This window comes from Felis catus, chromosome C1, assembly GCF_018350175.1.
Source record: "Felis catus isolate Fca126 chromosome C1, F.catus_Fca126_mat1.0, whole genome shotgun sequence".
NCBI classification, from domain to species: Eukaryota; Metazoa; Chordata; class Mammalia; order Carnivora; family Felidae; genus Felis; species Felis catus.
In genome coordinates this window covers 15928273-15954593 of record NC_058375.1, presented here as the reverse complement: position 1 = coordinate 15954593, position 26321 = coordinate 15928273, and the positions used below count along the sequence as shown (strand labels likewise).

The 26321-nt window shown below is 40.6% G+C and overlaps 1 protein-coding gene across 10 annotated transcripts in view; it reads left to right on the top strand.

Annotated features, from left to right (window-relative positions):
* USP48 (ubiquitin specific peptidase 48) overlaps positions 1-26321 on the top strand; it is a 112032-nt gene that overhangs the window by 28744 nt on the left and 56967 nt on the right. For all 10 annotated transcript variants that reach the window (XM_045035263.1, XM_023258271.2, XM_045035262.1 and 7 more), the window contains exons 2-5: positions 19873-19993; positions 20948-21104; positions 24954-25081; positions 25700-25824. In XM_045035263.1, the coding sequence (XP_044891198.1) occupies positions 21077-21104; positions 24954-25081; positions 25700-25824 (281 nt within the window). In that variant the 5' untranslated portion in view covers positions 19873-19993; positions 20948-21076. The remainder of the gene's footprint in view (positions 1-19872; positions 19994-20947; positions 21105-24953; positions 25082-25699; positions 25825-26321) is intronic.

The window sequence follows — 26321 nt, the reverse complement described above, 5'->3', positions numbered from 1 at the left end:
CTCGAACTCACGGACGGCGAGATCGTGACCTGGCTGAAGTCGGACGCTTAACCGACTGCCCAGGGCACCCAGGCGCCCCCAAAAAATTTTTTTAAAAGGGGAGGAATGTCCCACGGCATACTTTTTGCCAGTTATTTTTATTTGATAATGTACCTTTTTCCATGTTAGTGCATCTAGAAAACTTACCTTACTCTTTTTAATAGCTATGTGATCCTTCATTGTGTAGAGGTAGATGTGTTATAATGTAGCCGTTTGCCTCCTGATGGACCCTTTGGGTTTCTGGGTTTTGCTGCTTGTATAGATCCTGCTTCTGTAAACATCCCTCTATATGTATCTGGGTTGAGTGAGTGTTTTTACTTAGGTTGCAAGTTGAGAAACTGCTGAGGTAAAGGGCATGATGACCATTTAAAATTTTGATTGGTGGTAAAAGTTCATACTATTTAATACTGCATCCTGTATTCACCCTATTTCACCCTGGGAAATAGGCATTCTTATTTCAAACATCAACGTCATTAGTGAAAAATACCATCTTATTTTCATATGCCTTTTTTTTTTTTTTTTGCTAGTGGCTTTGGGCATCTTGTTATATATGGGTGTTCTGGATTGTTGATCATTTTCTTACTGATTTTCAAGAGCTTTTTGAGTATTTCTGCTGAAGATACTTTGCCCCCAATTTTTTTTTCTTTTTTTTGACTTTGTGGGTTTTGTTTCTCTTTTGGTACATTCAAACTCATGATATTTTTATGTGGTCATATTATCAAGGCTTATCTTTATGGCTTCTGGATTTCCCAATTCCAATATTGTAGAAATATTCACCCATGTTTTGTTTTAGTACTGATGGTCTCATTTTATGTATCTGGTCTTTTTTTTTTTTTTTTTTTGTATTCAGTCTTTTTTTTTTTTTTTGTATTCATCCTTTGTCCTCTTCAGTTTCATTTGGTTGAGGGAGTGAGATAAGGATCCATCTTCATTTTACTTTTCACCAAATGGCTACTCAATTTTTTCAAACCATTTATTGAGTAATCTAGTCTTTTCCTCCACGAGTTCAAAAGGCTACCTTTATTATATGACAAATTATTGGGTATACTTGGATTTATTTCTCATCCCGGTTCTAATGATTTGATTCATTGTATCTCTTAGGATCGCCGGTCCACTTACTGGGTAACAATTAAAAAATACCCGATAGGGTGAATCCTTCTTAATTACTCTTAGAATTTTTCTAGTGTTCTTTTTCAATTAAAATTTATTTTTTTACATACAGGAAAGTACACAAATCCTAAAAATTACACAGGATGAATTACCACAAAGGGAACATACCTATGTATCTGCCACCAATATTAAAATGTTACTAGCATTCCAGAACTCACGCATGTTTCATTTGCTGCCTCTTAATTGGTCATTAGCCTCTTCCTGCTCCTTAAAAGTAACCAAGCACTGCCCTTACTTTGGACACCGCAGATTGTTTTGCCTATTTTGAACTTTGTATATAATTAGTTATACCTTGTAGTTCTTTTTGTGTCTGGCTTCTTTTGTTCAGCATTGTGTGATTTGTCCACATTGTGGGTAATGGTAGTGTGTTCATTTTTAATGTGCAGTATTTCATTGTGTTGCAATATACTTTATCCTTTCTGCTGCTAATGGTCATTTGGAATTTTTCCAGTATTTGGCTGTTATGAACAAAGCTGCAGTGAAAACTTTTGTATGTATCTTTTGGTGCCATACATACGCTTTTTTTTTCGTGTGTGTGTGTGTATATATATATTTTTATTTATTTATTGAGAGTGTGTGAGCACGGGAGGTGCAGAAAGAGGCGGGCAGAGGATTCAAAGTGGGCTCCTTGCTGACAGCAGCGAGCTCGATGTGGGGCTCAAACCCATGAACTGTGAGGTCATGACCTGAGCTGAAGTTGGAGCTTCAATCCATTGAGCCACCCAGGTGCCACTTTATGTATACATTTTTGATAAAAGGACTTACTGGGTCATAGAAGTTTATTTACCTTATTAGATGATGCCAGAGACTGTTTTCCAAAATGGTCATACCACATTCTACTCTCATGAGTGCTCTGTGAGAGAATTCATTTGCTATATATCCTCACCATAATCATTTTAATTTTAGCCATTATGATGGATGTGTCATGACATCGAACTGTGGTTTTATTTTATTTTTTGATTCATTGAGAGAGAGAAACGGGGCTTGTGTTTTACCTGAAGTGGGGCAGAAGCTCACCCAAAGTGGGGCTCGAGCTCACTCAATGTGGGACTCGAACTCTCAAACTCCCAAATGGAGTTTAGCCTGAGCTGAAGTCTGGTGCTTAACAACTGAGCCACACCCAGGAGCCCTTATTTTACCTTTTAAAGTTTATTTATTTTAGGGGTGCCTGGGTGGCTCACTTGGTTAAGCATCCGACTTCCCACTCAGGTCATGATCTCACAGTTTGTGAGTTCCAGTCTCCTGTTGGGTTCTGTGGTGACAGCTCAGAGCCTGGAGCCTGCTTCCGATTCTGTCTCTCCCTCTCTCTCTGCCCCTCCCCTGCTTATGCTCATGCTCTGTCTCTCTCTCAAGAATAAATAAACATTTTAAAAAATTTTAAAAATAAAGTTTATTTATTTTGTGAGAGGGAGAGACCTGGCAAGGGGCAGAGAGAGGGAGAGACAGATCGACTGAGCCAGCCAGACACCTCAGGCCCCATTTTTCTATTTGGTTATTGTGTTGATTTGTAGTTCTTTATTTTGGATAAAATAAAGCTTTGTTGGGGTGTGTCTGGCTGGCACAGAGGAGCATGCAACTCTTGACCTCAGGGTCCTGAGTTTGAGTCCTATGTTGAGTGTAGAAAACACTTTAAAGAAAGCTTTGAATATATAGCAAAAATCTTCCACTCTTGCCTTTTTACACTTAAAAAAAAAATCTTTTCATTTTTCAGAAATGTTTATTTTTGAGAGACAGCGAGAGAGAGAGCGTGCAAGTAGGGAAGGGGGGGCAGAGAGAAGGGAACAGAGGATCCAAAGCCGGTCTGCACCGACAGCAGAGCCTGATGCAGGGCTCAGACTCACGAACCATGAGATCATGACCTGAGCCAAAGTCGGAAGTCCACCACTGACCCACCCAGGTGGCCTTACTTTGTTTTGTTTGTTTGTTTTAAGATTTTATTTTTAAGTAATCTCTGTCCCCAACTGGGGTCTTGAACTTAAAACCCTGAGATCAAAAGTCACATGCTCTAATGACCGAGCCACCCAGGTGCACCTACTTTTTACTGTCAGTAGCATTTTTTAATGAACAGAAGCACTAATTTCATTATAGCCCAGTTTATCAATATTTTTCTTTATGGTTGTTACTTTCTTGTGTGTATTTGGTTTAAGAACTCTTCATCTTCCCTTAGGTCCTAAAGGTATTATCTTTACTATCCTCTACAAGCTCTCTTATATTGTCTTTCAGAATGAGATCTAGGTCCACATGGCGTTGATAACTTATTTTATTCTTGTGATTAGGGAAGTAAGGGCCTGGAAGAATTTAAGGGTTTCCTGTTTTTGTGACCTTTGCAATGTAGAAGAGAGTTGAATGACTGTCAGTGGTAAATAGCTTTGATGATAGAAGAAGGTTTAGAAAGGGGGGGGGGGCGGGAGAGAAGGAGAGAGGGAGAGAGAGGACATACATGGGGGGGGAATAAAAATTAGCTAAATGGGGCTTTCCTTTAAAAATCCTCTGGGGGCGCCTGGGTGGCGCAGTCGGTTAAGCGTCCGACTTCAGCCAGGTCACGATCTCGCCGTCCGTGAGTTCGAGCCCCACATCGGGCTCTGGGCTGATGGCTCAGAGCCTGGAGCCTGTTTCCGATTCTGTGTCTCCCTCTCTCTCTGCCCCTCCCCTGTTCATGCTCTGTCTCTCTCTGTCCCAAAAATAAATAAACGTTGAAAAAAAACAAAAAAAAGAAACTGTTAAAAAAAATAATAAAATAAAAAATAAAAATCCTCTGTACCTCATGTCTTTCTTGGCTTCCAAGGCAATGATCTAATTATTAAGAAAAAGTTATTCTTCTATTTGGGACAATCTTACAAAGAAATGAATAAAAGAAAAATTCCTATTTGATCTAAAATTCTTTCCTGTGTAATATTAAAAAAAAAACACTCTTTCAACTTTGTGTAATAAAACTAATTGAAATTTAGATTCCAAGATGGCACAAGATGTTTTTCTTGTGGCTTTATTTATTATATATTCTCCTATGTGCACTCCAATTTGAGTACTGATGAGTAAAGTGGAATGTAGTGACATTAGGCTTCTAAGGAGTCTGAGCTCGCTGGTGACTTGATGAAGTCATCAAAAATAAAAGCTACTCCTCAGACAACAGGTTGTAATATTTTTGTATAATTCCTTCTGATTTTTTTACATGCACATAAAAAAATACCTTTATGTTGTATGTGCATTTGGAAAGGTATTTTTTTTTATTCTTATTTTTTAACGTTTTATTTATTTTTGAGACAGGGAGAGACAGCATGAACAGGGGAGGGTCAGAGAGAGGGAGGCACAGAATCTGAAACAGGCTCCAGGCTCTGAGCTGTCAGCCCAGAGCCTGACGCAGGGCTTGAACTCACGGACCGTGAGATCGTGACCTGAGCTGAAGTCTGCTGCTTAACCGACTGAGCCACCCAGGCGCCCCTGGAAAGGTTATTTTTTAAGTTAGTACTAAGAATGTATCCACAGGATGTTACAGAGTTTATAAAAGTACTAATTTCTAATCACTGCATCATATTCCATTTTACATGCCCCAAAGTATTGAACTATTTTCCTATTGGGCATTTGTCTGCCTGCCTGCCTTTTACTGGCCTCCCCCACCCCTTCTTCTTTTGTTCAGGTCTTTTTTTGTTGTGCTCCTTCTGAGCATCCTTGTAAATAAATATTATCTACCTTTTTGATTATTTTCTTAGAAAAAAGTTGTAAACTTTACATGAACATTCTTAAGGCTTTTGGAATACATTATTATTGCAAGATTTGCTCCCGCTGTCTGTACAATACGTGAAATCCGTGTCTCTGTGTCCTTGACATCGACTGAGTATGAAATTTAAAAAAATTTTGCCAGTTTTATCAGTGAATGATGGTATCTTTTATGAGTGAAGGTGGAAGGTATTTTATTTAAGCATGAAGCCATTATTTCCCAAATCGTATAAAGCTTGAGAAATGTTTCAAATCCTCCTCCTTGGAGAAGTGAGTTCCACCGTAGGAGGGAAAAAGAAAAAAATTCCCAGTCTTAAATAAGCCTGTCCACACAGGGAAAGACTTGACTTGCCAGCTAGCACCTCCCTCCTACCTCCCAACATCTTTCCTTTAATACCAATTTGGTGGATATCCTATTAGAAAGGATTCACGTATTTCCCAGTAGGCTCACTTTTTAAATCCTTTTTGCTTGGTTAATCCCTTTCTCTAATAGGAATTTGAATTTCAGGCCAAGTGATTTAATATGCTAATTACAAGAGTTGGATATATTGATCATTTTTATGAGCTGCAGGTTTTGAATCTGGACTTAATGGGGCATAACTTGAGGTTTGGAAAAAGGAAGGTATTTCACTTTTGCTAGGCGGCAGAACCTCAAAGGTTGATTGGATTCTTCAGCTTAAAAATATGTACTTAACATTTTTTAAATATCCAATAAACTAAAGGATTGCCAACACTTTAGGACGGCGTCCATCCATGATATTTAACAAATTTGGTGTTTAATTTTATTGACTTTGGGGCGCCTGGGTGGCGCAGTCGGTTAAGCGTCCGACTTCAGCCAGGTCATGATCTCGCGGTCCGTGAGTTCGAGCCCCGCGTCGGGCTCTGGGCTGATGGCTCGGAGCCTGGAGCCTGTTTCCGATTCTGTGTCTCCCTCTCTCTCTGCCCCTCCCCCGTTCATGCTCTGTCTCTCTCTGTCCCAAAAATAAATAAACGTTGAAAAAAAAAATTAATTTTATTGACTTTGTCAGCTGCTTCTCATACTTCTTTTGCGTAAAACTTTGGCAGAAATCCTAGGAGAAGGGAAGGGGGGCATACATGTTAAGGGACCTGTTTGTGGCTGTTTTGTTTTTATGTCTGATTATATCTTGCATATCTAATACCTGAGACCTTGACACAATGAAGTTATGAAGAAAAACACTAGAATTTTCAATGACTAGAACCTAGAGTTCAGGTCATCTTGTTTCTCCTTTATGTTCACTTCTTCAGGAAAATAGGTGCTTTAGTAACTTAAGAAGTTTCCTTTTCTTTAAAAAAAATTTTTTTTTAAGTTTTTTTTTTTACGTTTATTTCTTTTTGAGACAGAGAGAGCATGAACGGGGGAGGGGCAGAGCGAGAGGGAGACACAGAATCTGAACCAGGCTCCAGGCTCTGAGCTGTCAGCACAGAGCCTGACGCGGGGTTCGAACTCGCGGACCGCAAGATCATGACCTGAGCCGAAGTCAGCCGCTTAACCGACTGAGCCACCCAGGTTCCCCTAAAAAAATTTTTTTTTAAATGTTTATTTATTTTTGAGAGAGAGAGACAGAGAATGAATTGGGGAGGGGCAGAGAGAGAGGGAGACACAGAATCCAAAGCAGGTTCCAGGCTCTTGAGCTGTCAGTACAGAGCCCGATGCGGGGCTCAAACCCACAGACCATGGGATCATGACCTGAGCTGAAGCCAGACGCTTAACCGACTGAGCCACCCAGGTGCCCCAACAAGTTTCCTTTTCAATGAAAACTTAAATAGTTAAGGGTGAATAGTTTATAGTTATATGTTTTAAATAGGGAAATGATTTTTGTTTTTATTTGTATGTGTGTGTGTATGTATATATATATATGAAAATTATTTTTAAAAAGTATGCATTGAGAACGTGTATTCCCACCTCTGCTCCCATTTCTTTCACATCCTCTGTAAAAACAACTTTTATATTCTTTAAAAAAAGTTTTTTTGAATGTTTATTTATTTTTGAGAGAGAGAGACAGAGTGCCAGCTGGGGAAGGGCAGAGAGAAGGAGACATAGAATTTGAAACAGGCTCCAGGCTCTGAGCTGTTAGCACAGAGCCCGATGCGAGGCTTGAACTCACGAATGGCGGGATCAGGACCTGAGCTGAATTAAGTAGGATGCTTAACTGAGAGAGTACCCAGGAACCCCTATGCTTTTTTTCTGTTTAATTTTTTTTAATGTTTATATTTGAAAGAGAGAGAGAGACAGCACAAACAGGGGAGGGACAGAGAGAGAGACAGAGACAGAATCCAAGGCAGGCTCTAGGCTCTGAGTTGTCAGCACAGAGCCCAACGCAGGCTCCAACCCATGGAACTTCATGAGATCATGACCTGAGTCAAGTCAGACACTTAACCGACTGAGCCACCAGGCACCTCTTTTCTATTCTAAGTTTATTTTGAGAGAGAGCCTGTGAGGTGGAGCAGGGGAGGGGCCAAGAGAATTCCAGGCAGGCTGTTAGCTCCACACAGGGCTTAAATCCAGGAACCACCCATGAACCTCGAGATGATGCCCTTGCATACAAGGGGTGGGGGTGCACTGAGAGAGAGAGGGAGAGAATCTTAAGCAGGCTCCACGCTCAGCATGGAGCCCAACACAGGGCTCGAAATCACAATGGTGAGATCATGACCTGAGCCGAAAGTCTGAGTCTGACTTTTAACTGATTGAGTCACCCTGGCACCCCAAGGAACGACTTTTATTACTTTCTGCAAGCACATTTTCTTATTCCTCCCCTTTCTGACACAGTGTTGCATACCGCATACAGTGTTTTCTTTGTTTAGTTTTGTTTTTAAAGTTTGTTTATTTTGTGAGAGAGAGAGAGACATGGAGACAAAATCCCAAGCAGGCTCTGCTCTGTCAGAGGAGAGCCTGAGGTGGGGCCGAACTTATGAACTGTGAGATCATGACCTGAGCCGAAATCAAGAGTCTGGTGCTGAACCAACTGAGCCACCCAGGCACCCCATTTCCATACACTGTTTTATACCTGTAGACGTTTCTATGTCAGTAGTCAAAAGCTTCCTGGTTGGTTTTGTTTTTGAGAAGTCAAAAGCTTTAAAAAATTGAGGTAAAATTATATACATTGAAAGGTACTGTTCATTTAGACTTTTTTCAGTAGATTTCATTTTTAGATTTTATATTTGGGTGCTGCTATTTGTTTTTTTGTTTGTTTTTTTAAGTAGGCTCCAAGCCCAATGTGGGGCTTGAACTCAAGATCTTACCCCAAGATGAAGAGACCCCTGCTCCGCCCACTGAGCCAGTCAGGTGCCTCCTAGACTTTATTTTACGGAGTAACTTTAGGGTCACAGCAAAATTGAGTACAAATCTGGAGGTTTCCCATGTACCTCTGAGCCCACATATGCATAGCCTTTCCCACTATCGCACCCCCCACCAGAGGATTACATCTGTTAACAGTCTCCATTCACACATCATTATCATCCAGTATCTATAGTTTTTTGTTTTGTTTTTAGTTTAGGTTGGTGTTCTTTTTCTCCTAAGAGGTTATTATTTATTTATAGTAACCTCTGTGCTCAAAGTGAGGCTGGAACTCACGACCCCAAGATCAAGAGTCACATGCTCTTACCCGATGACCAGTCAGGTGCCCTTTTTTTTTTTTTGTTTGTTTTTTTTAAGTTTTAATTTAAATTCCATTTAGTGTAATATTAGTTTCAGGTGTATAATGTAGTGAAACAAGTGTGCTCCTTAATCCCCATCACCCATTCAACGCATCCCCCCACTCCCCTTCCCTCCTTTCTGGTAACCATCATAATGTTTATAGTTTACATTAGAGTTTGGATTCTGTGGGTTTGGACAAATGTATAATGACATATTCACCATTATAGTATCATATGGAATAATTCACTGGTTAAAAATCCTCTGCCCTGCCTATTCATCCTTCCACCCCTAACATCCCCCCCCCCCACTATACTTTTTACTATTTCCGTAGTTTTGTCTTTTTCAAAATGTAATATAATTAGAAATCGTACATGGCCTTTTCATATTGGCTTCTTTTTTTTTAATTTTTTAGTGTTTATTTTTGAGAGAGAGAGACAGAGTGTGAGTGGGGGAGGGGCAGAGAGCCAGGGAGACACAGAATCTGAAAGCAGGCTCCAGGCTCTGAGCTGTCAGCACAGAGCCCGACGCAGGGCTCGAACTCGGGAACCATGAGATCATGACCTGAGCCAAAGTCAGATACTTGACCCACTGAGCCAACCAAGCTCCTCACACATTGGCTTCTTTTGATTAGTAGTATGTATTTAACCTCTTTTCATCACTTGGTAGCTCATTTCTTTTTAGTGCTGTATAATGTTTCATGTTTGGATATACCATGTATGGTTTGTCCGTTCTTTATCACCTACTTATCCTTTATCAACTATTTATTACCTACTTAAGGACTTCTTAGTTGCTTCCAGGTTTTGGCAAATAAGTGCATAGCTGCTTTGTAAACATTTGTGTGCAGGGTTTTGTGTGGACAAGTTTTCAGCTGCTTTGGATACATGCTTAGGAGCCCAATGAGCATGGTTGTTGTATGGTATGAGTATGTTTAATTTTGTACAACAAAACACCAGACTGTTTTCCAAAGTGGCTGTAACCACTTTGAATTCCCACCAGCAACGAGAGTTCCTGTTGCTCCAGTCTCACCATCATTTGTTATTATCAGAGTTCTGGATTTTGGCTATTCTAATAAGTGTGTGGTGGTATTTCATTGTGGTTTTAATTTGCATTTCCCTGATGACATATGATGTGGAACATCTTTTCATATGCTCATATCTCTGATGATGTGTCTGTTAAGGGCTTTGGCTCATTTTTAAACAATGAGGTTGTTTTTCTTATTTTTGAGTTTTAAGAGTTCTCTGTAGGGGTACCTGAGTGGCTCAGTGTGTTAATAAGCCTCTGACTTCAGCTCAGGTCATGATCTTGCAGATGGTGGGTTCGGGCCCCACTGCAGGCTGCTTGGGAGTCTGTGTCTCCCTCTCTCTCTGATGCGTGCACGCGCTCTCCCTCTTTCTCTCTCAACTTAAAAAAAAAAAAAGTTCTGTATATATTTTATTTATTTTTTAAAGTTCTTATTTTCAGAGAGAAACCGCGAGCTGGGAGGGGACAGTGAGAGAGGAGAAAGTGAGGACCTCAATGAGACTCTGAGCTGCCAGTCTGAGCCCAGTGCAGGGTTCGAACTCACAAACCCATGAGATCATGACCTGAGCTGAATTCAGATGCTCAGCCGACTGAGACATACAGGTGCCCCTCTTTGTATATTTTAAAAGACAGCCCTTTATCAGTTGTCTTTTGCAAATATGTTTCTCCCGGTCTGAGGCTGGTCTTTTTATTCTCTTTACAGTGCCTTTCATAGCATAAATTTTAATTTTAATGAAGTCCAGTTTATCAGTTCTTATCTTCATGGATTGTGTAGTGTTGTATCGAAAAAGTCATCACTAAATCCAAGATCATTTAGATTTTTCTCCTAAGTTATCTCTGAGGAGTTTTATTGTTTTGTGTTGTTTTATATTTAGGTCTGTGATCCATTTTGAGTTAACTTTTGTGAAGGGAGTTCACTAAGTTTTTATATGTAATCACCACCCCAATCAATGTAGAGAACATTTCCATCATCCCAGAAAGTTCCTTCATACCCTCTTCCACTTAGTTCCCATCCCCCTCTAGGTAACCACTATTCTGATTTCTTTCTACATAGATTCGTTTTGTCTTTTCTTGAACTTTATATTAATGGACTGCTAACAGTCTATTATTTTTTTTGTGTCTGGATTCTTTCGCTTTACATCATGCTTTTGAGAATCATCTATGTTGCATGTATCAGTTTTTTGGGGGGAGGTGGACTGAGTAGTAGTCTGTGGTATGAATTTACCCTAATTTGTTTATTCTACTGATGGATATTTGGATCATTTACAGCTTGTAAATAAAAATTTCCTATTAGCTTTCATGTACAGTCTTTGGATATTTGTATTCATTTCTCTTATATATGGTTATATTTTATAGTACTGTATGGATTTTCCTTAGGTTATTCAACCAGTTCCCTGTAAATTGATACTGGGCTTATTTTCAGTCTTTTGCTGTTACTAACAATGTTTCAAAATATAACATTTATTTATTTATTTTTAATGTTTATTATTATTTTTTAATGTTTATTTATTTTTGAGAGAGAGGGAGACACAGAATCCGAAGCAGGCTGCAGGCTCCAAGCTGTTAGCACAGAACCTGCCACGGGGCTTGAGCCCGTGAGCCCATGAGATCGTGACCTGAGCCGTAGTTGGAGGCTTAACCAACTGAACCACCCAGGCTCCCCAAGAAGACTTAATGACATTGTTTGGTTTTATTTTATTTTTTTAACAACTGCTAATCAATTTATTAAAAAGGTTGATTTAAGCATCTGCAATGGTGACTTCAGCCTTGACTCGCAGCTCAATACTGATGGAAGTAATCTGCTTACCAATCTTAGAAGGACTGTGCAAATCAATGAGTCACTTGTGGATCCTCATCTGAAAACGAGCCCAAGGAGTTTTTTGGTAGTGATTCTCATAGTCTTGGTAGGCTTCCCAACTGGTCCTTTCACTTTGAGACTCTTCCTTTGTGCCTCTGATCAAGTCATTCTCATCGAGGGAATCCCCACCTCTGGTTCCACCAGTGTCTTCCTGGTGTATTTAAAAGCCCTGACTGCAGCAAGGTTTCCTGACCCCAACGCAGGGCTTGATCTCACAAACCATCAGATCATGACCTCAACCAAAATCAAGTCAGAGGCTCAACAAACTGAGTCACCCAGGAGCCCCTTAAAGAGTGTTATTGACATTGTTTTGTTTTTCTTTAAAAAAATGTTTTTTAATGTTTATTTTATTTTTGAGAGAGAGAGAGAGAATGAGCAGGGGAGGGGCAGAGAGAGAGGGAGACACAATCTGAAGCAGGCTCCAGGTTCTGAGCTAGTCGGCATAGAGCCTGATGTGGGGCTCAAACTCACAAACTGTGAGATCATGACCTGAGCCGAAGTTGGGGACACTTAACGGACTGAGCCACGCAGGAGCCCCTGTTTTTCTTTTTTAAATGCTTATTTATTTAAGCACCTGAGACAGAGCACAGGCGGAGGAGGGGCAGAGAGAGAGAGACAGACAGACAGACAGACAGACAGACAGACAGACACAGAATCTGAAACAGGCTCCAGGCTCTGAGCTGTCAGCACAGAGCCTGACGCAGGGCTCAAACCCATGAACTGTGAGATCCTGACCTGAAGTCGGACACTCAACCGAGAGCCACCCAGGTGCCCCTGACATTATTTTAATAGTTAATTTGCTTTGGGGATTTTTTTTTAACCTGACCTGAGAAATGGAAAACTTTAGATGGGCGTGCTTATTTTAACACTGCCAATGTTTCCGAGCAGGTTGGGTCTTAGAAGGGTGGATGAAAAGATCCAACCTTGGAATCCCCTCAAAGAAGAAGGCTGCTGTAGGGCCAGTCACCCTGCCTCAGAATGGTAACTGGACATTGTGAAACATGGTTAGCCAGGATCCTGATACCTCATCTGTCCCAAAGGCTACGTGCTGATGTTCTTTTTGATCCTTTTGGGCAGAATGCAGAATTTCAGATGAAATCAGGTTGTTGGATGAATGAACATTTTATGAATTTCTAGATGTATTTTCAAGGCATCTATTTTTTTGTGATTTCCATCCTTTAAAGAACATTTTTTAAAATGTCATTTCCACCCTTTAAAAAACATTTTTTTAAAAAAATGTTTTATGTATTTTTGAGAGAGTGCAAGCGGGGGAGGGGCAGAGAGAGAGAGGGGGGGACAGAGGATCTGAAGCTGGCTCTGGGCTGACAGCAGAGAGCCCCAACTCAGGGGCTCGAACTCACCACTTGAACTTCGAACTCCTGAACTGTGAGATCATGACCTGAGCGGAAGGTGATGCTTAGCTGACTGAGCCACCCAGGTGCACCAAAAAAATATTTTAAATGGAACCACATACATAAAAACCCGACTTCTTTTTCCCCCTCACTCACCACAAAAGTGATAATTAGTAAGTGCTGTTGATTTGAACTTGGTGCCAGCGGCATCTTCTCCCTGTACCGGCATCTTCTGATCCCCATTTCTTGTCTCTTCTAACAGCATCCCTTTTAAATTTCACTGTCGTTCCCCTCCCCACCCCCCCAACACACACACAAGAAGAGCCAGGATTTATTCTTTGAAAAATCTCCCATTAAAAAAAAAAAAAAACAACCCTTAGAGGCTTAAAACTTGTCTTATTAAGAAGCAGGAGGAGCTTTATAAGAATGGCATTTATTGAAAAAGCAAAACTTGTGGAATCTTCAGGTGATTCTTATAAGGCACTCTGGTAGAGAATGACAATTAGAGGCTCTTTCTAAAGTGCAAATCCGATTATTTTTCTTTTAAATAGCTTACACTGGCTTGTTGTTGTTGTTGTTGCTGCTGCTGCTGCTTCTTGGAAGAAGTCCAAGCTCTTATCTGTTCTGTGAGCTGATGTGGCCCCTGACTTCCCTGCAAAGCCTCCAGCTGTGCTGAGCTGGAAGGCCTCCTCCCCTCTGTAGCTTGGTGGAGCTGGGCGGGCTGCATTGATTTCCTCCTGCTTGATTCTCCAGTCTTCCGACTCCATTTGCTCCCCTCTGCCTGGAATGCTCTGGAGTTTTCCCTCCCTCATGGAGTGAGTTCCTGAGCACCCTTGGAGACTCTCACCTCCACAGCACTGTGCCTCCCTTCCTGTGAGATCTCTGCTGTGGAGTCCAGAGTCCGTGCTTCATGCCATCACTGCATTAATGTCTCTGGAGTTATCCTTTTACTTGACCGTCACCTCATATGCTGCGAGCCCGTCTTTGATGCCTAGGACCTTGTCATTCCTTTCAGTATCCTCAGGTCCTGTAATTATCTGGGCATCTCTGTGTGACAGAAAGTGTCACCCTTTGAAGTCTAGTTGCTTTTATAAGATGCTGGGTTTGGGTTACACAAAATGATACTGTTTACTGTTATGTGCGTGTTGTGATCTGTCTAGTGGACATGTATTGATTGATAGCAGTGTTGATAGTAGGCACCCTGAAGCTTTTTATATGTGTGTGTGTGTGTGTGTGTGTGTATAAACATATATATATGAACATTTAATGCTATAAATTCCCCTCTAAGCACTTAATTTAGTTCCATCTCAACTTCTGGTATGCTTTATTCAATTCAACGTATTTTCTTATTTTCCTTGTGATTTCTTCTCTTTTCAAAAGCTTTCTTTTGTGAAAAATATATAAGGAACATCATGCCCTCCCCATTAGAAAAATTAGAGTCATAACGGGGCATCTAGGTGGTTTAGTCAGTTAAGCGTCCAGCTCTTGATTTCTGCTCAGGTTATGATCTCATGGTTTGTGAATTTGATCCCTGCATTGGGCTCTGTGCTGATGGCAAGGAAGGAGCCTGCTTGGGATTCCTGTCTCCCTCTCTCTCTCTGCCCCTCCCCTGCTCACTCTTTCTCTCTCTCTTTCTCAAAAGTAAATAAATACAGAGAAAAATTAGAGTCATAATGGATAACTTTGTGTCCTGTTTATTGAGAATTCTGTTTGAGCATGGTCACATGTCATTAAAGTATTGCTTGAAAAGAGTTTTAATGGCTGCATAATACTCCACATCACTACCACAGTTCAACATCGTCCCTGTGGTTGGGCCAGTAGCTTGTTTCTAAACAGTTTTCTGGTATAAGCAACTCTGATTTTCCTGTGGTTGGGCAGGTAGCTTGTTGCTAAGTAGTGATGATAATCTTTGAAAGTATTTGTTGACATCTGTGTGTGCTTAGGATACAATCTGGTGGTTCTGAGTCAAAGTACCAGTAAGTCTTTATAATTATACACACACACACACACACACACACACACACACACACACACACACACACACAATATACATATAGTCAAGTTGCTTTTCAGAAAAAGGCTGCATTAGGCAAAGCTTCAGTGTAGTCAGATTTTCACCAGGAGCAGGAAAGTTGGCATGCTGTCCTTCCTTCATTGACTTATGCCTGGGCCGTCTGTGACATGATGTCCTAAGAGCTAAGAAGCAAAGATGATGAGAAAAACAAAGCAGTAATCCTTTTAATGACCATTCACAGGGACTGAGAGCTCCACCCCGTTTCCCATTCAAGCATATATAGCAACTATGAAATCATTGGCTATAAATTTTTGTTCGTTGTGTTCGAAGATACTCTTAAATGGCAGATCCTTGGAGATCTGTCGGAACAGCTGAAACTTCGTCTCTTACCTGTGGCCAGTATCGAAGGAACTAGACATATGTAGCCTGTTGTTTTTCCACTCTGCAGCCGAGCAGGTTTTGATCTGCAGAAAATTGATTTCCTTCTTCACAGTTTTGGGCACTGTGCAGACATCTCTGTTCCCTTCTTAGCCTCGCTGTCTACGTGGTCCCCAAGTCCTGTTGATTCCCTCGCATCGATAAACTTGAATTCAGCTTTCCTGCGTTCCTGTTGCCACTAAACTGGTTTAGGACTTGATCCTCCATTAGGATTGCTGCCGAGGTGTTCTGCTGGCTTAAAATCACAGCAAGTCATGTCACAGCTGCTTAGCGAGTCAAACCAAACGTTTTGGAACCTACCCCCCGTCTACCACTTTAGCCACTTGGTGTCTTTCTGTCACACGGTTCTGGAGAAAGTAGCTATTGGGATTCATCGTTATGTTTCGTTGTCACAGTGTTGTTGCATATTCTGTGGACCTGTGCACAGGGGTAGAATTCTTGAAACAAAATGTTGGTGTCATTTAATATTTGAGACATTTTCTCAAGTTTTCCCAAAAGAGTTGTGTTTGAGCTCCCGTTGCACAGCGGCTTGCGCTTGATGCTGGTTCATCGTTGGGAAATTTTTGCTAATTGGGTAAGAGAAGACATCTTTCATGGCTGGTTTAAGTTTGCATTTCTCTGGATTTGAGTATTTTCTCCTGTGTTTGTTAACTAGCTTTATAAGAAAGTTTAGAGAAAGAGAGGCAACCCGTTTTTAAGAATTAGGTCTGTCAGAGACTGAAGTGGCTTTTAGAATGGTAATAACAGGAATAGCTTTATTTAGTTAGTTCATATTTGTTAGCACTCCTAGACACAGGTGAAAGAGCCTTGAAACTAGCTAGCCAGAAGGAAGATGACTAGCGAGGGCTTCTGTCTGTTAATTCAGGGAAATTTGGACAAATCACAGATAAGGCAGGGAGCCTTTTCATGAACCACCTGTTTCTGCTTCTCAGACAAATCAGCATGTTGGTTCCTTCCTAGGCAGCCAAGCTTTCCAGGTCCCGTGCCATCCAGAAGTCTCTTGCTACCTCAGGGGGACGAATGTTTCTCCCCCTGTTCCTCACTTTTCCATTTGAAACATCTTGTGGGATTTTCGTGTTTCAGTGATGGGTTGGAGCTGCATCTCAGCAGCTCTTGCTAGTGTAGCGGGGGTGCCTGAGCCTCTGGCTCCCGGGGTCCCACACGGACCAGGTTTGCCAGCTCACTGACAAACTCCAAAGGCAGAGACGCGAGTGGTGGTAAAACAAGAAAGGAATTTGTTTCTGTTGACACCCTGGACTGGCATCTCCCAAGACTGTCTCCCAAGTGCCAAAAATACTTCCAGGTTTATGTAAGGAAAATGTGAGGCCAAGGCTGGTGGGTACATGCAGGGAAGCAGTGAAGGTCATTGTCCTGGGTGGGGTCTTGCTGGCTCTGGGCCGGTCTTATTGCTTGGGGTGGGTGGGGGAATGGCTCACGTCAGGGGACCTTTTGTCTGAGTTCAGAGATAAGCTGGAAAGAAGAATTTAATCACTTAGAAAGTTCAAGGTCAAAATGGTGATCATTGAGGTCCTTTCACTAGAACTACAAGACCCAAGGAAGAGTTTGTTCTCAGAAAAAAAGGCCTTATAGGGCAGCGGTAGATGAAGAAACTTGGCACATGCGGTTATACAGTAATACATATCAGCCATACAAACAAAAGTAATCTCTTTAATCTCTAGACCCAACCTGGGGCACGAACTCATGACCCTGAGGTCAGGAGTCTCATGCTGTACCAACTGAGCCAGCCAGGTGCCCCCACAAACCTATTCTTAAGCCAGCTGATGTAGAAGTAAATGAAATGGGAGAGTAGGAAAGAACCAGGTTGACTGTTTTCTCATGCTGGGTTTTTGTGATTTGGTTCTCTGATCACCCTGGAGACAGAAGGAAGGATTTCTGAAGTTAGTTATAAGGTTTGTAGAAGTTTATATTCAGAGAAGGTGAGTGGCATCACCCTGATTAAATCGGGCTACTTGTGACCTTGAAAAGGTTACTTGATTTCTAAGCCAGCTTTAGCAAATCCTGCTTTCTAGGGCCAAGTAAGTAATATAAATGGGTCAAACTGGCTAGGGTGTTTACACAGTAGTAAACCAGTCTTTCCTGGAAAACGTGTGCCTGTCTCCTATCTTGAGACACTCGGCCTTCTTGATCTCTTTTTACACTTGATAGAAACAGATATGCAAAAATATTTTTCTGCTATAAGAAAATTGGTACACATGTGATGATAAATGCTACGTGACACCCGTGGCCTACTCTTCCCGTGGATAAAATGAACTTCCAGGGCATTGGAGACTGAATGGAGAGGTTTCATCTGTAGGCATTCTAGCCTCTGATATTGGTATTCTGTTGTGCTGCTTAGGGTGGCTTGGGAGTAATCGCTTGTAATTAGAAATGGTTTTACCATTTATGCTTTTTAAGTAGATTCTCCACTTCTCCAAACAAGACAACAAACAAACCCAGAAAAGCCCCCACAAGACTGGGTTCATGGAGAAATGCGTAGCCCCTATTTGGAAATCTTTATAATCTGTTAGCTTAACTGCTTTTATTACTGCAAAGCGCTGCCGTTGGCTTTTTGAGTTCTTACCTGCAGGTGTGGCCCTAGGGGCCCATAAGCCATAGGTTCTGCCTGGGGCTGGTGCTTCATCACTGCTTCAGCTCATCTATGGTGATGGTGTTCTAGCTGATTGAACGCTTTGTCAGTAATACCTAGCCAGCAATTAATTTAAGAAGATGTGTACAAACAAAAAAAAACAATACCAACACTCTAGGGCCAAATAATGCAAGTTGCTTTCAACTTCTCACATCTGTTTTGAAAGTTTTTTCAAAGTTCAACCCCATTTCATCTAATTTTCAGGCTGCAGCAAGGACCCAACTTTGGACCAGGTTGAAGAGTACAAGATTGCCCGCGGGGGCGGGGGGGCGGGGCGGGGAGAGGGGGCGGCCAGTGAGGACAAGGATAGACTCTACTTTTTTTTTTTTTTTTTAAGTTTATTTATTTTGAGAGAGACTGCATGCACACATGTGTAAACCAGGGGAGAGGGGCAGAGAAAGAGGGAGAGAGAATCCTAAGCAGGCTCTGTGCTGTCAGCGCAGAGCTCAGACGTGGGGCTCAATCTCATGAACCATGAGATTATGACCTCAACCAGGGCACCCCTCTCCTCCATCATTCTTTTAGTACATCCCTACTTCTGGGTCACAGCAAGATGTTCCACGTTCCTCTTGTACTCTCTGTCCAGACTTGGAATCAGTCATTTCTCCAAGGAGCCGTGGGGAAGACTTAGAAATCAAGACCTGGTTGCTAGGAGTCTCACATTATTGCTTCTACACCCTCAGCTGACAAAAGGCCATGTAGTTGGCCTGCCCAATTACATTTCAGATAAGACAACAAATGTTTTTTAATTTAAACATGTCATTTATCTGAAATTCAAATAACTACTGTTCTGTAGTTTATCTGGCAACCTTAATCTTCCTCAAGTTTACACTTCTTATTCCTGATCCAGTACTGCAGGGTTCATTTTATTCTTCCTCCCTTTTCTTACATGTAACTTTCCAAAACTTGGTTTCCTTTATCCCCAGTATATGTACTTATTTATTCAAATAGAGAATATACGGAAAGTAGTTTTACAATTGTTAACGTCTCTGTGAAAAGGAAGTCATTAAGACTTGGTATTTGTTCCTTTTTAGCCTGAAGACACCACTAAATGAGCTTGCTAATGAATGACCTTATTCAAGTTACTTGGGTTAGTTCCCCCTTCCCTTCATTGTGGATTTTATTTAGTTGGAATGTGTTTATGTTAGATTTAGGGTTCTCCCCATCCTTACTGATTTCCTTGTGTAACCCCCACACAGCCCCCCAGTTCAGCAGTGTATTATAGAACAGTATGTTCAGAAAAGGGTCACATACCCCGCCATTTTTGTTTACCCTAAACCCACTCATATTCAGTAGCTAACCACACTTGTTAGTCTCTGGTTTATCCTTTTTGTATTTTTTTGTTCAAATAGATACATGTATATTTTCTTATTTCCCTATCTTTCTTACACAAGAAAGTGAATTATATAGGTACTGTTTTGCACGTTGCTTTCTTTACTCACTAATATATCCTGGAAATTACTCCACATCCGTTCACAGAGGTTTGTTACGTGTTTTTCATTTTACAGTTGAATAGTGCTCCATTGTGCAGATGTACAGTATCCCCTACGTTTGGCCATTTGGGTTCCCAGTATTTCACAGTTACAAACAGTGCTATAATGAATACCTGAGGTGGTGTTTGTGCTGGGTTTTCTCGCACTGTTGGGGCTGTATCTTCAGGGTGAATTCTTAGAAATGAATTACTAGGTCAAAAGGTAACTTATATGTATAGTTTTGTCAGATTGCAAAATTCCTCTCCCTCAAAGTCCTCCTACCAGTTTGTATTTCTCAGCAGTAAAGGAGTTGAGTTTCAGCCTTACAAATTGAGTGTGGGGTTTATACCTTCTAAGTTTTCCTAATTTTTATAGAGGAGAGATATGATAAAATACTGTATAGCATTATAGTTTTAATCTGCGTGTGTAATATGGAGCTGTGACATTTCTTAATTAAAAATAATATATTTATTATTATTTTTTTTTCTGTTAGACGAAACTGCAAAGGAAATCCAAATTGCTTGGTTGGGATTGGTGAGCATATTTGGTTAGGAGAAATAGATGAAAATAGTTTCCATAACATTGATGATCCCAACTGTGAGAGGAGAAAAAAGGTAAGCCATCATTTTTTAAGTTATTGCTATGTGGTGTCCCTCTGGGTTTTTGTTGTTTTGTTTTGCATCTATGATCAGAAACTATAACGGACTTTGTGGGAGCCTGTGCAGCTTTAAGATGTAATGAAACTTAAAACCCTATAACTGCTTGAATTGCAACAGTTCTTATTGGTAGTAATACTTTAAAACAGGTGGCCATGTAATCCAGCAAGTCTTAAATGATAGTTTTAGTTTAAATGCTGATTCTGTGTTTGCTTTAATACTGTATATTTCATTTCAAACTCATTTTTAAGTCTCTTTAGAGGAAGTGGTAAATCCAGGGAACAAACTCACATAATGATTCTACCTCGCTTTTCTTGGGTTCATTGTGTTAGATATTACACGTGTAGCAGATAGTTTTACTTTTTTAAAAATACCCATTAATGTTTTCTAAACCCTAAAGCCCGGCGTTCACAAAATAGTCAGCTGTATGGATACTTTGTTAAGAATGAATCTTCGTAAGTTCAGGAATTCTCAGTCTTAGAAGAAGTTGTAATCAACTCTCCTTGTTCCACTTCTCCCAGATCTATAGGATTTCTGGAAGTTTAACTTCCTAAACGTTTTACTCCTAAATGTTGACAGTTTAGGAATAGAGCAAATGAACAGCCTATGTACACGTGTTCAGAACAGACCTGTCCTTGAGCCCACCACTTTAATTTTAGATTGAAGGGGCCAAAGAAGACCAGAAGACTGGAGATGAGCTGTCCTAAGTCTTTTCCACTCCAGTAGCCACCCCAGATGTGTCTTTCATGAAATTATGTCCTCGCCCTGGCCAAGAGAGCCTTGTGGTGGTTATACCATGTTGACCTGGGTAGTTTTAGCAAATTTTTAATCAAAATTAAATAGTTCCTCTTATAATTTTTTTGTGTGTGAAGGGAAATTGACTCTATGATTATGAATCTTGCATTTTTGTAGAACTCATTCGTGGGCCTCACTAACCTTGGAGCTACTTGTTACGTCAACACGTTTCTTCAAGTGTGGTTTCTCAACTTGGAGCTTCGGCAGGCACTATACTTATGTCCAAGTACCTGTAGCGACTACGTGATGGGAGATAGTATCCAAGAGGAGAAAGGTTAGTGGGGCGCATGTGGGGAGGGCTCACTTCGCAGCATATTGCCAGCCAGAAAACCTTCCAAATGCAAGGAACTAACTTCTTAGTGCTCTGTATGTGCCGGGCGTGGTGGTATGTCCATAAACATTGTCAGGATTCAAAATAGTTTTCACTTTTCCGGTAAATTTGTTAATGGTGCACTGAAATTGTTCATATCCAAGTGAAGGAAATACATTTGATTGTTATTATATAGCTTACGTCAATAATTGCTCTAGGTAATACACTGTGATTGTAGTTCATTAATTTTTAGTGATTGATGGAAATCAGTCAATAAAGCAGACAGGATTACTCTCTTTAGTTTGAGAGATTTAATATTGCATTGTGACCACAGTCTTTTGTCCTGATTCCCAAATAGGCTGACTTAGATGATACCCCTAAGATTACCGTTTAATTCACTAACCTTGGCAAAATGAATTACCATTAGCAACTACTCACATTGTAAATTTAGAATCGGTTTTGTTTGTGTTTTACACAGGATCAGTTTCAAACTGTTTCTACTGGAATTATTTCATGAATAGCGTGTCGATTATTCTTGATTGATATGTCTTTGAGAGGGAACTTTTCATGGAACAAACCAGATTTTTCTCTTTCTCAAAGCTGGGGGATGGAAGAAAATCACATTGGTCTGGGAGCTCCAAGTTGGGAACTTTGACCTTTGCTCCCATCTACATCCTGTGCCGTGTTTTGGATGCTCTTGGTTGGGCACATGGCTCATGTCTTTGGCTCTGAGAGAGAAAAAATAGGATTTATAAGCCCCACCACTTCTGACAGCCCCGTCAGATAACAGTAACACTTTAGAGTCTCGATCTTTGTTAATTGTAATTTGTGCTTCAAAACACAGTGCTTAAGGGGTGCCTGGCTGGCCCAGTCCATAGACCATGAGACTCTTGATCTTGGGGTCCTTCACGAGTTCGACCCCCATGTTGGGCATGGAGCCTACTTAAAACAACCCCCTGCTCCAAAACATAGTGCTTAAAACTCTTAGGATTATTTCTCCAAAGCTTTATTTTCATAGTTCTGAATATTTAAATCTAGATTAATAGTATACGGGGTGTTTTATTTTATTTTTTATTTTTTTTAAGTTTATTTTTGAGAGAGAGAGGGAGAGAGAGATATCATGAGTTGGGGGAGGGGCAGAGAGAGAGGGAGACAAAATCTGAAGCAAGCTCCAGACTCGGAGCTGTCAGCCCAGAGCCTGATGCAGGGCTCAAACCAACAAACCATGAGATCGTGACCTGAGCTGAAGTCAGATGCTTAACCAGCTGAGCCACCATGCACCCCAGGATATTGAGTGTTTAATAATGTATGGGACATCTGGGTGGCTTAGTCGGTTAAGCGTCCAACTCTTGATTTTTGCTCAGGTCATGATCTTATGGTTCATTAGATCGAGCCCTGCCTCTGCTCTGTTCTGACAGCACACAGACCCTGCTTAGGATTCTCTCTCTCTCCCTATTTTTCTGCCCGCCCCCCCCCCCCCCCCCCCCGTGTTGTGTGTGTGTGCTCTTCTCTCTCAAAATAAATAAATTAAAAAAAAAATAGGAATGTATGCAAAGGATGAGTAATGTTAAATGGATCCTTTTTGATAGCATTAGTTTGCCGAAATATAAATTTACCAGTGAGAGGTCAGTTAAATAACAAATGAAAACTAAATTTCTGTTTTATAAAATGATGTGTCATGGCCTTTAATGTGGCTTCAATGTGTATCTTCAAAAAAAAAAAAATTTTTTTTTAAATTTCTAAGCACAGGAATTTTTATTTCACCAAAGTCTTCCCTGACCTTGTTTTCTGATAAGAGTGTACATTTGTGGTACTCTCCTAGCTGATACAGTGCAGTGGAGTGCAAAGGCTTTACTTTGGAAATGATGGGATCTGGGTTCTGCTACCAACTCAGCCATTCCCTCATTTTACAGATAAGAAAGCCAGCAGAGTATGAGTTATTTATGGAGTTATACAGATGGAGTACCTAACCTATAAAATAGGAGAGTTGGAGTATACACACACTTAACTTGAATCGCTTTTAACAGCGTCAAAGCATTTGCACCCCAGAAAGTGAGATTTTTATCTTTGTTTTACAAACGAAACATTGACTTCCTGAGAGTCACAAGTGGTAGTAAAGAGAGAAATTATTCAGAGTCCAAAATAAAAGAAAGTACACAATAATTTGAATAGGGAAAGAATAAGGAATTATTCTTATATATAATTTTTATGATTTTTATTTTATGTAATCTCTGCACCCAACGTGGGGCTTGAACCCCAAGATCAAGAGTTGCACAGTCTACTGACTGAGCCAGCCCGAATTATTATCATTATTATTATTATTATTATTATAATACAAGATAGACTTAATTTTTTAATTTTCAAAACATGTTTTACTGGAAGGGTTTTTTGGAAGGGATTTTTTAATAGTTGACATTTTAGTTTCAGGTGTGCAGTGTAGTGATTTGACAATCCTATATGTTATGAAATGCACCCCAAGAATAGGGAATTAGTAACAGGAAATTAGAGTAACGGGGGAATTGGTTGGTAAGAATTAAAGAGGACTTAAAAAATATAAGAATAGCAGATACACAGAGCAGCCACTACTCCCAGGGCAAAAGAGAACACCTAGGGAGGGTCTCACCCCCCACTGCTCAGGCCCGAAATCTGGACCTCTGGACAACTCCCTGTGCACGCTCACTAGGTGCCTGGGAAGGTGCTGAGCTGCTGCTTCAGTGGGAACCCCTGCTTGAAACTGACCACAGGGAGGTCCTGGGCCTCAGAAACCCCTGCTAAGTCACCTGAGAGGGTGCCCAAGGGGTTGTTCAAGAGGAAGTCCCTCACTAGAGGCAGCCCCCCGCGACACACCAGAGGAGACACCGGGGGAAGCTGTTGGAAGCCATTTGGTGCTGGTTTGGCTGCAGGAGGCTGGTCGGATGCTTAACCAACTGAGACACAGGTGGGTCAGGGGCACCTGAACCCTCCAGTACCTTCTGCTGACAAGACCTTGTGCAGGCTGGTGAAGGAGAGTTGTTTGCCAGGCTCATCTGTGTTATCACAGAGGAGGCAAAGAAGGGTGGCGACTGGCACCCAAGATCATACTCCCGTCTTTCGGGGCTCTTGTGTCCTGTTTACATACCTTCCCCAGATTCATTAAAACTAGCAACTCTAGGGGTGCTTGAGTGTCAGTCCGACTTCTGCGCAGCATCTGACTTCTTCTCAGTTCGTGATCTCACAGTTCCGTGGGTTCAGGCCCCATGTCTGGCTCTGTACCAACAGCTCAGAGCCTGGAGCCTCGACCCTGCTTTGGATTCTGTGTGTGTGTCTCTCTCTGCTCCTCCCCACCCCCCTCTTTCTTTCAAACAAAATGAAAAAACATCTTTGACAAAACCTAGCAACTCTAAAATTGTAAGATTTTTAAATACTATGTCATTCATTCAAGTTTGAATCTTGTCACTTGCTTCACCTATGGTAAGTAAACATTAATGAGATTACAGTAAAGTGTTTGGCCATCTTATGCGAATGGTGAATATAGTCCATGGTTTTTATTACTGGAATGAACGTTTCAGTGTGATTTGACAGTTTGGAAAACTATAGTCATGAATGCTGTTGTCATAATGCACATACAATCCTTGCCTTTGGGGGCTGTATATGGATAGCTGTGGCTACCTCATTACTTCCAGAACAATTGTTTCTGTTAAAGTTGTAAAACTGTAATAAAACACTAATATACTTCGGATATAAGGGTGTTTGATCACATTCTCATGTGAAGAAGTACATATTTTAAAAAAGGAAAGGAGTAGTTTTTAAAAGACCGACATGTTTTTTTAATAGATTATGAACCTCAGACAATTTGTGAGCATCTCCAGTACTTGTTTGCCTTGTTGCAAAACAGTAACAGGCGATACATCGATCCATCGGGATTTGTTAAAGCCTTGGGCTTGGACACAGGACAACAGCAGGTAAGGACCTTTAAATGTTTTTTTATTAAGTGAAACAATATGATATCTTTTTATTTTTTATTTACGTTGGTTTTTTTTAGAAGAATGGCAAAAATAAATTTTCTTTTATAATAAATATATATTAATCCAAAATTCTCAACCATTGAGTAAGATGGAAGGTGGGAAGAAAAAGACTGCTTCCTAACAAGTTCCCCAATCCCCCTCCCAGAAAATAACAAAGAACCTTAACATTTTTTTTAATATGAAAAGGTAACCCAGGTGTTCTTTAGAATGTTTGTAGGGGGAAATGAAGTGAAATCCTTTTTAGAAATTAAGTTTTGTTTTTTTTTTTTCTTCCTGTTTGGAATTTTAGCCTTTATTAGCTGTCCTGCATATGACACATTTTCCTTGATCTCATTTCTGAAAATTCATGCATGGGTACAAATTGATTCAACATAGCTCTAGTCCTTAGTTGAAAATGCTAACTTCAAAAATAGAGGTAGTTTCTGGAACATTTCACTTGTTGCTGTTTGTATCAGAAATTGAAAATCAAGATAATGATTTTTCTTTCGTTTTCATTTTCTGTTTTTCTTTTTTCTTTGTTTTTATTTTTTAAATTAACCCAAACTTGTGTTGTAGGATGCCCAAGAATTTTCAAAGCTATTTATGTCTCTTTTGGAAGATACTTTGTCTAAACAAAAGAATCCAGATGTGCGGAACATTGTCCAGCAGCAATTCTGTGGAGAATATGCTTATGTAACTGTGTAAGTGTGTTTCATCTTTCCCAGGGTACATTTTATTCTAAGACAGTTGCTCGTATGTGATGTGATTTTCAGTTCAGTTCCAAGTTATAAGTTCGTGGGTTATCGTGGGACCTGAAATATTTCTAGTAATAGATTTCCAGGGGGAACATGAAAGCAACTGACTTGGTAAATGCAGTTGGACTCATTCAGGTGTTGAGACCTACGTGTGGTCGAGCTCTTGCCACGGACTTTGTGGCTGTGGTGTGAATTGAAAGAGTAAGATTGGAGCCACTCTTAAGAGTGGAGAACTCTTAAGAGTAAATGCAAAATGCCTCTGAAAATTTTTCCTAAGCATAAAATACATGCTTCACCAATCACTTTCTGTTTTTATTTTTAACATACAGTGTAAATAATTTCTGTGAAAGAGAACCAAGGTAATAAGGTGGTAAATGCTTCTCTCCATGGTTCTAGAATGTAATACAATGGAACTTTATTGTTTTCCAACTCTGATCTTAACT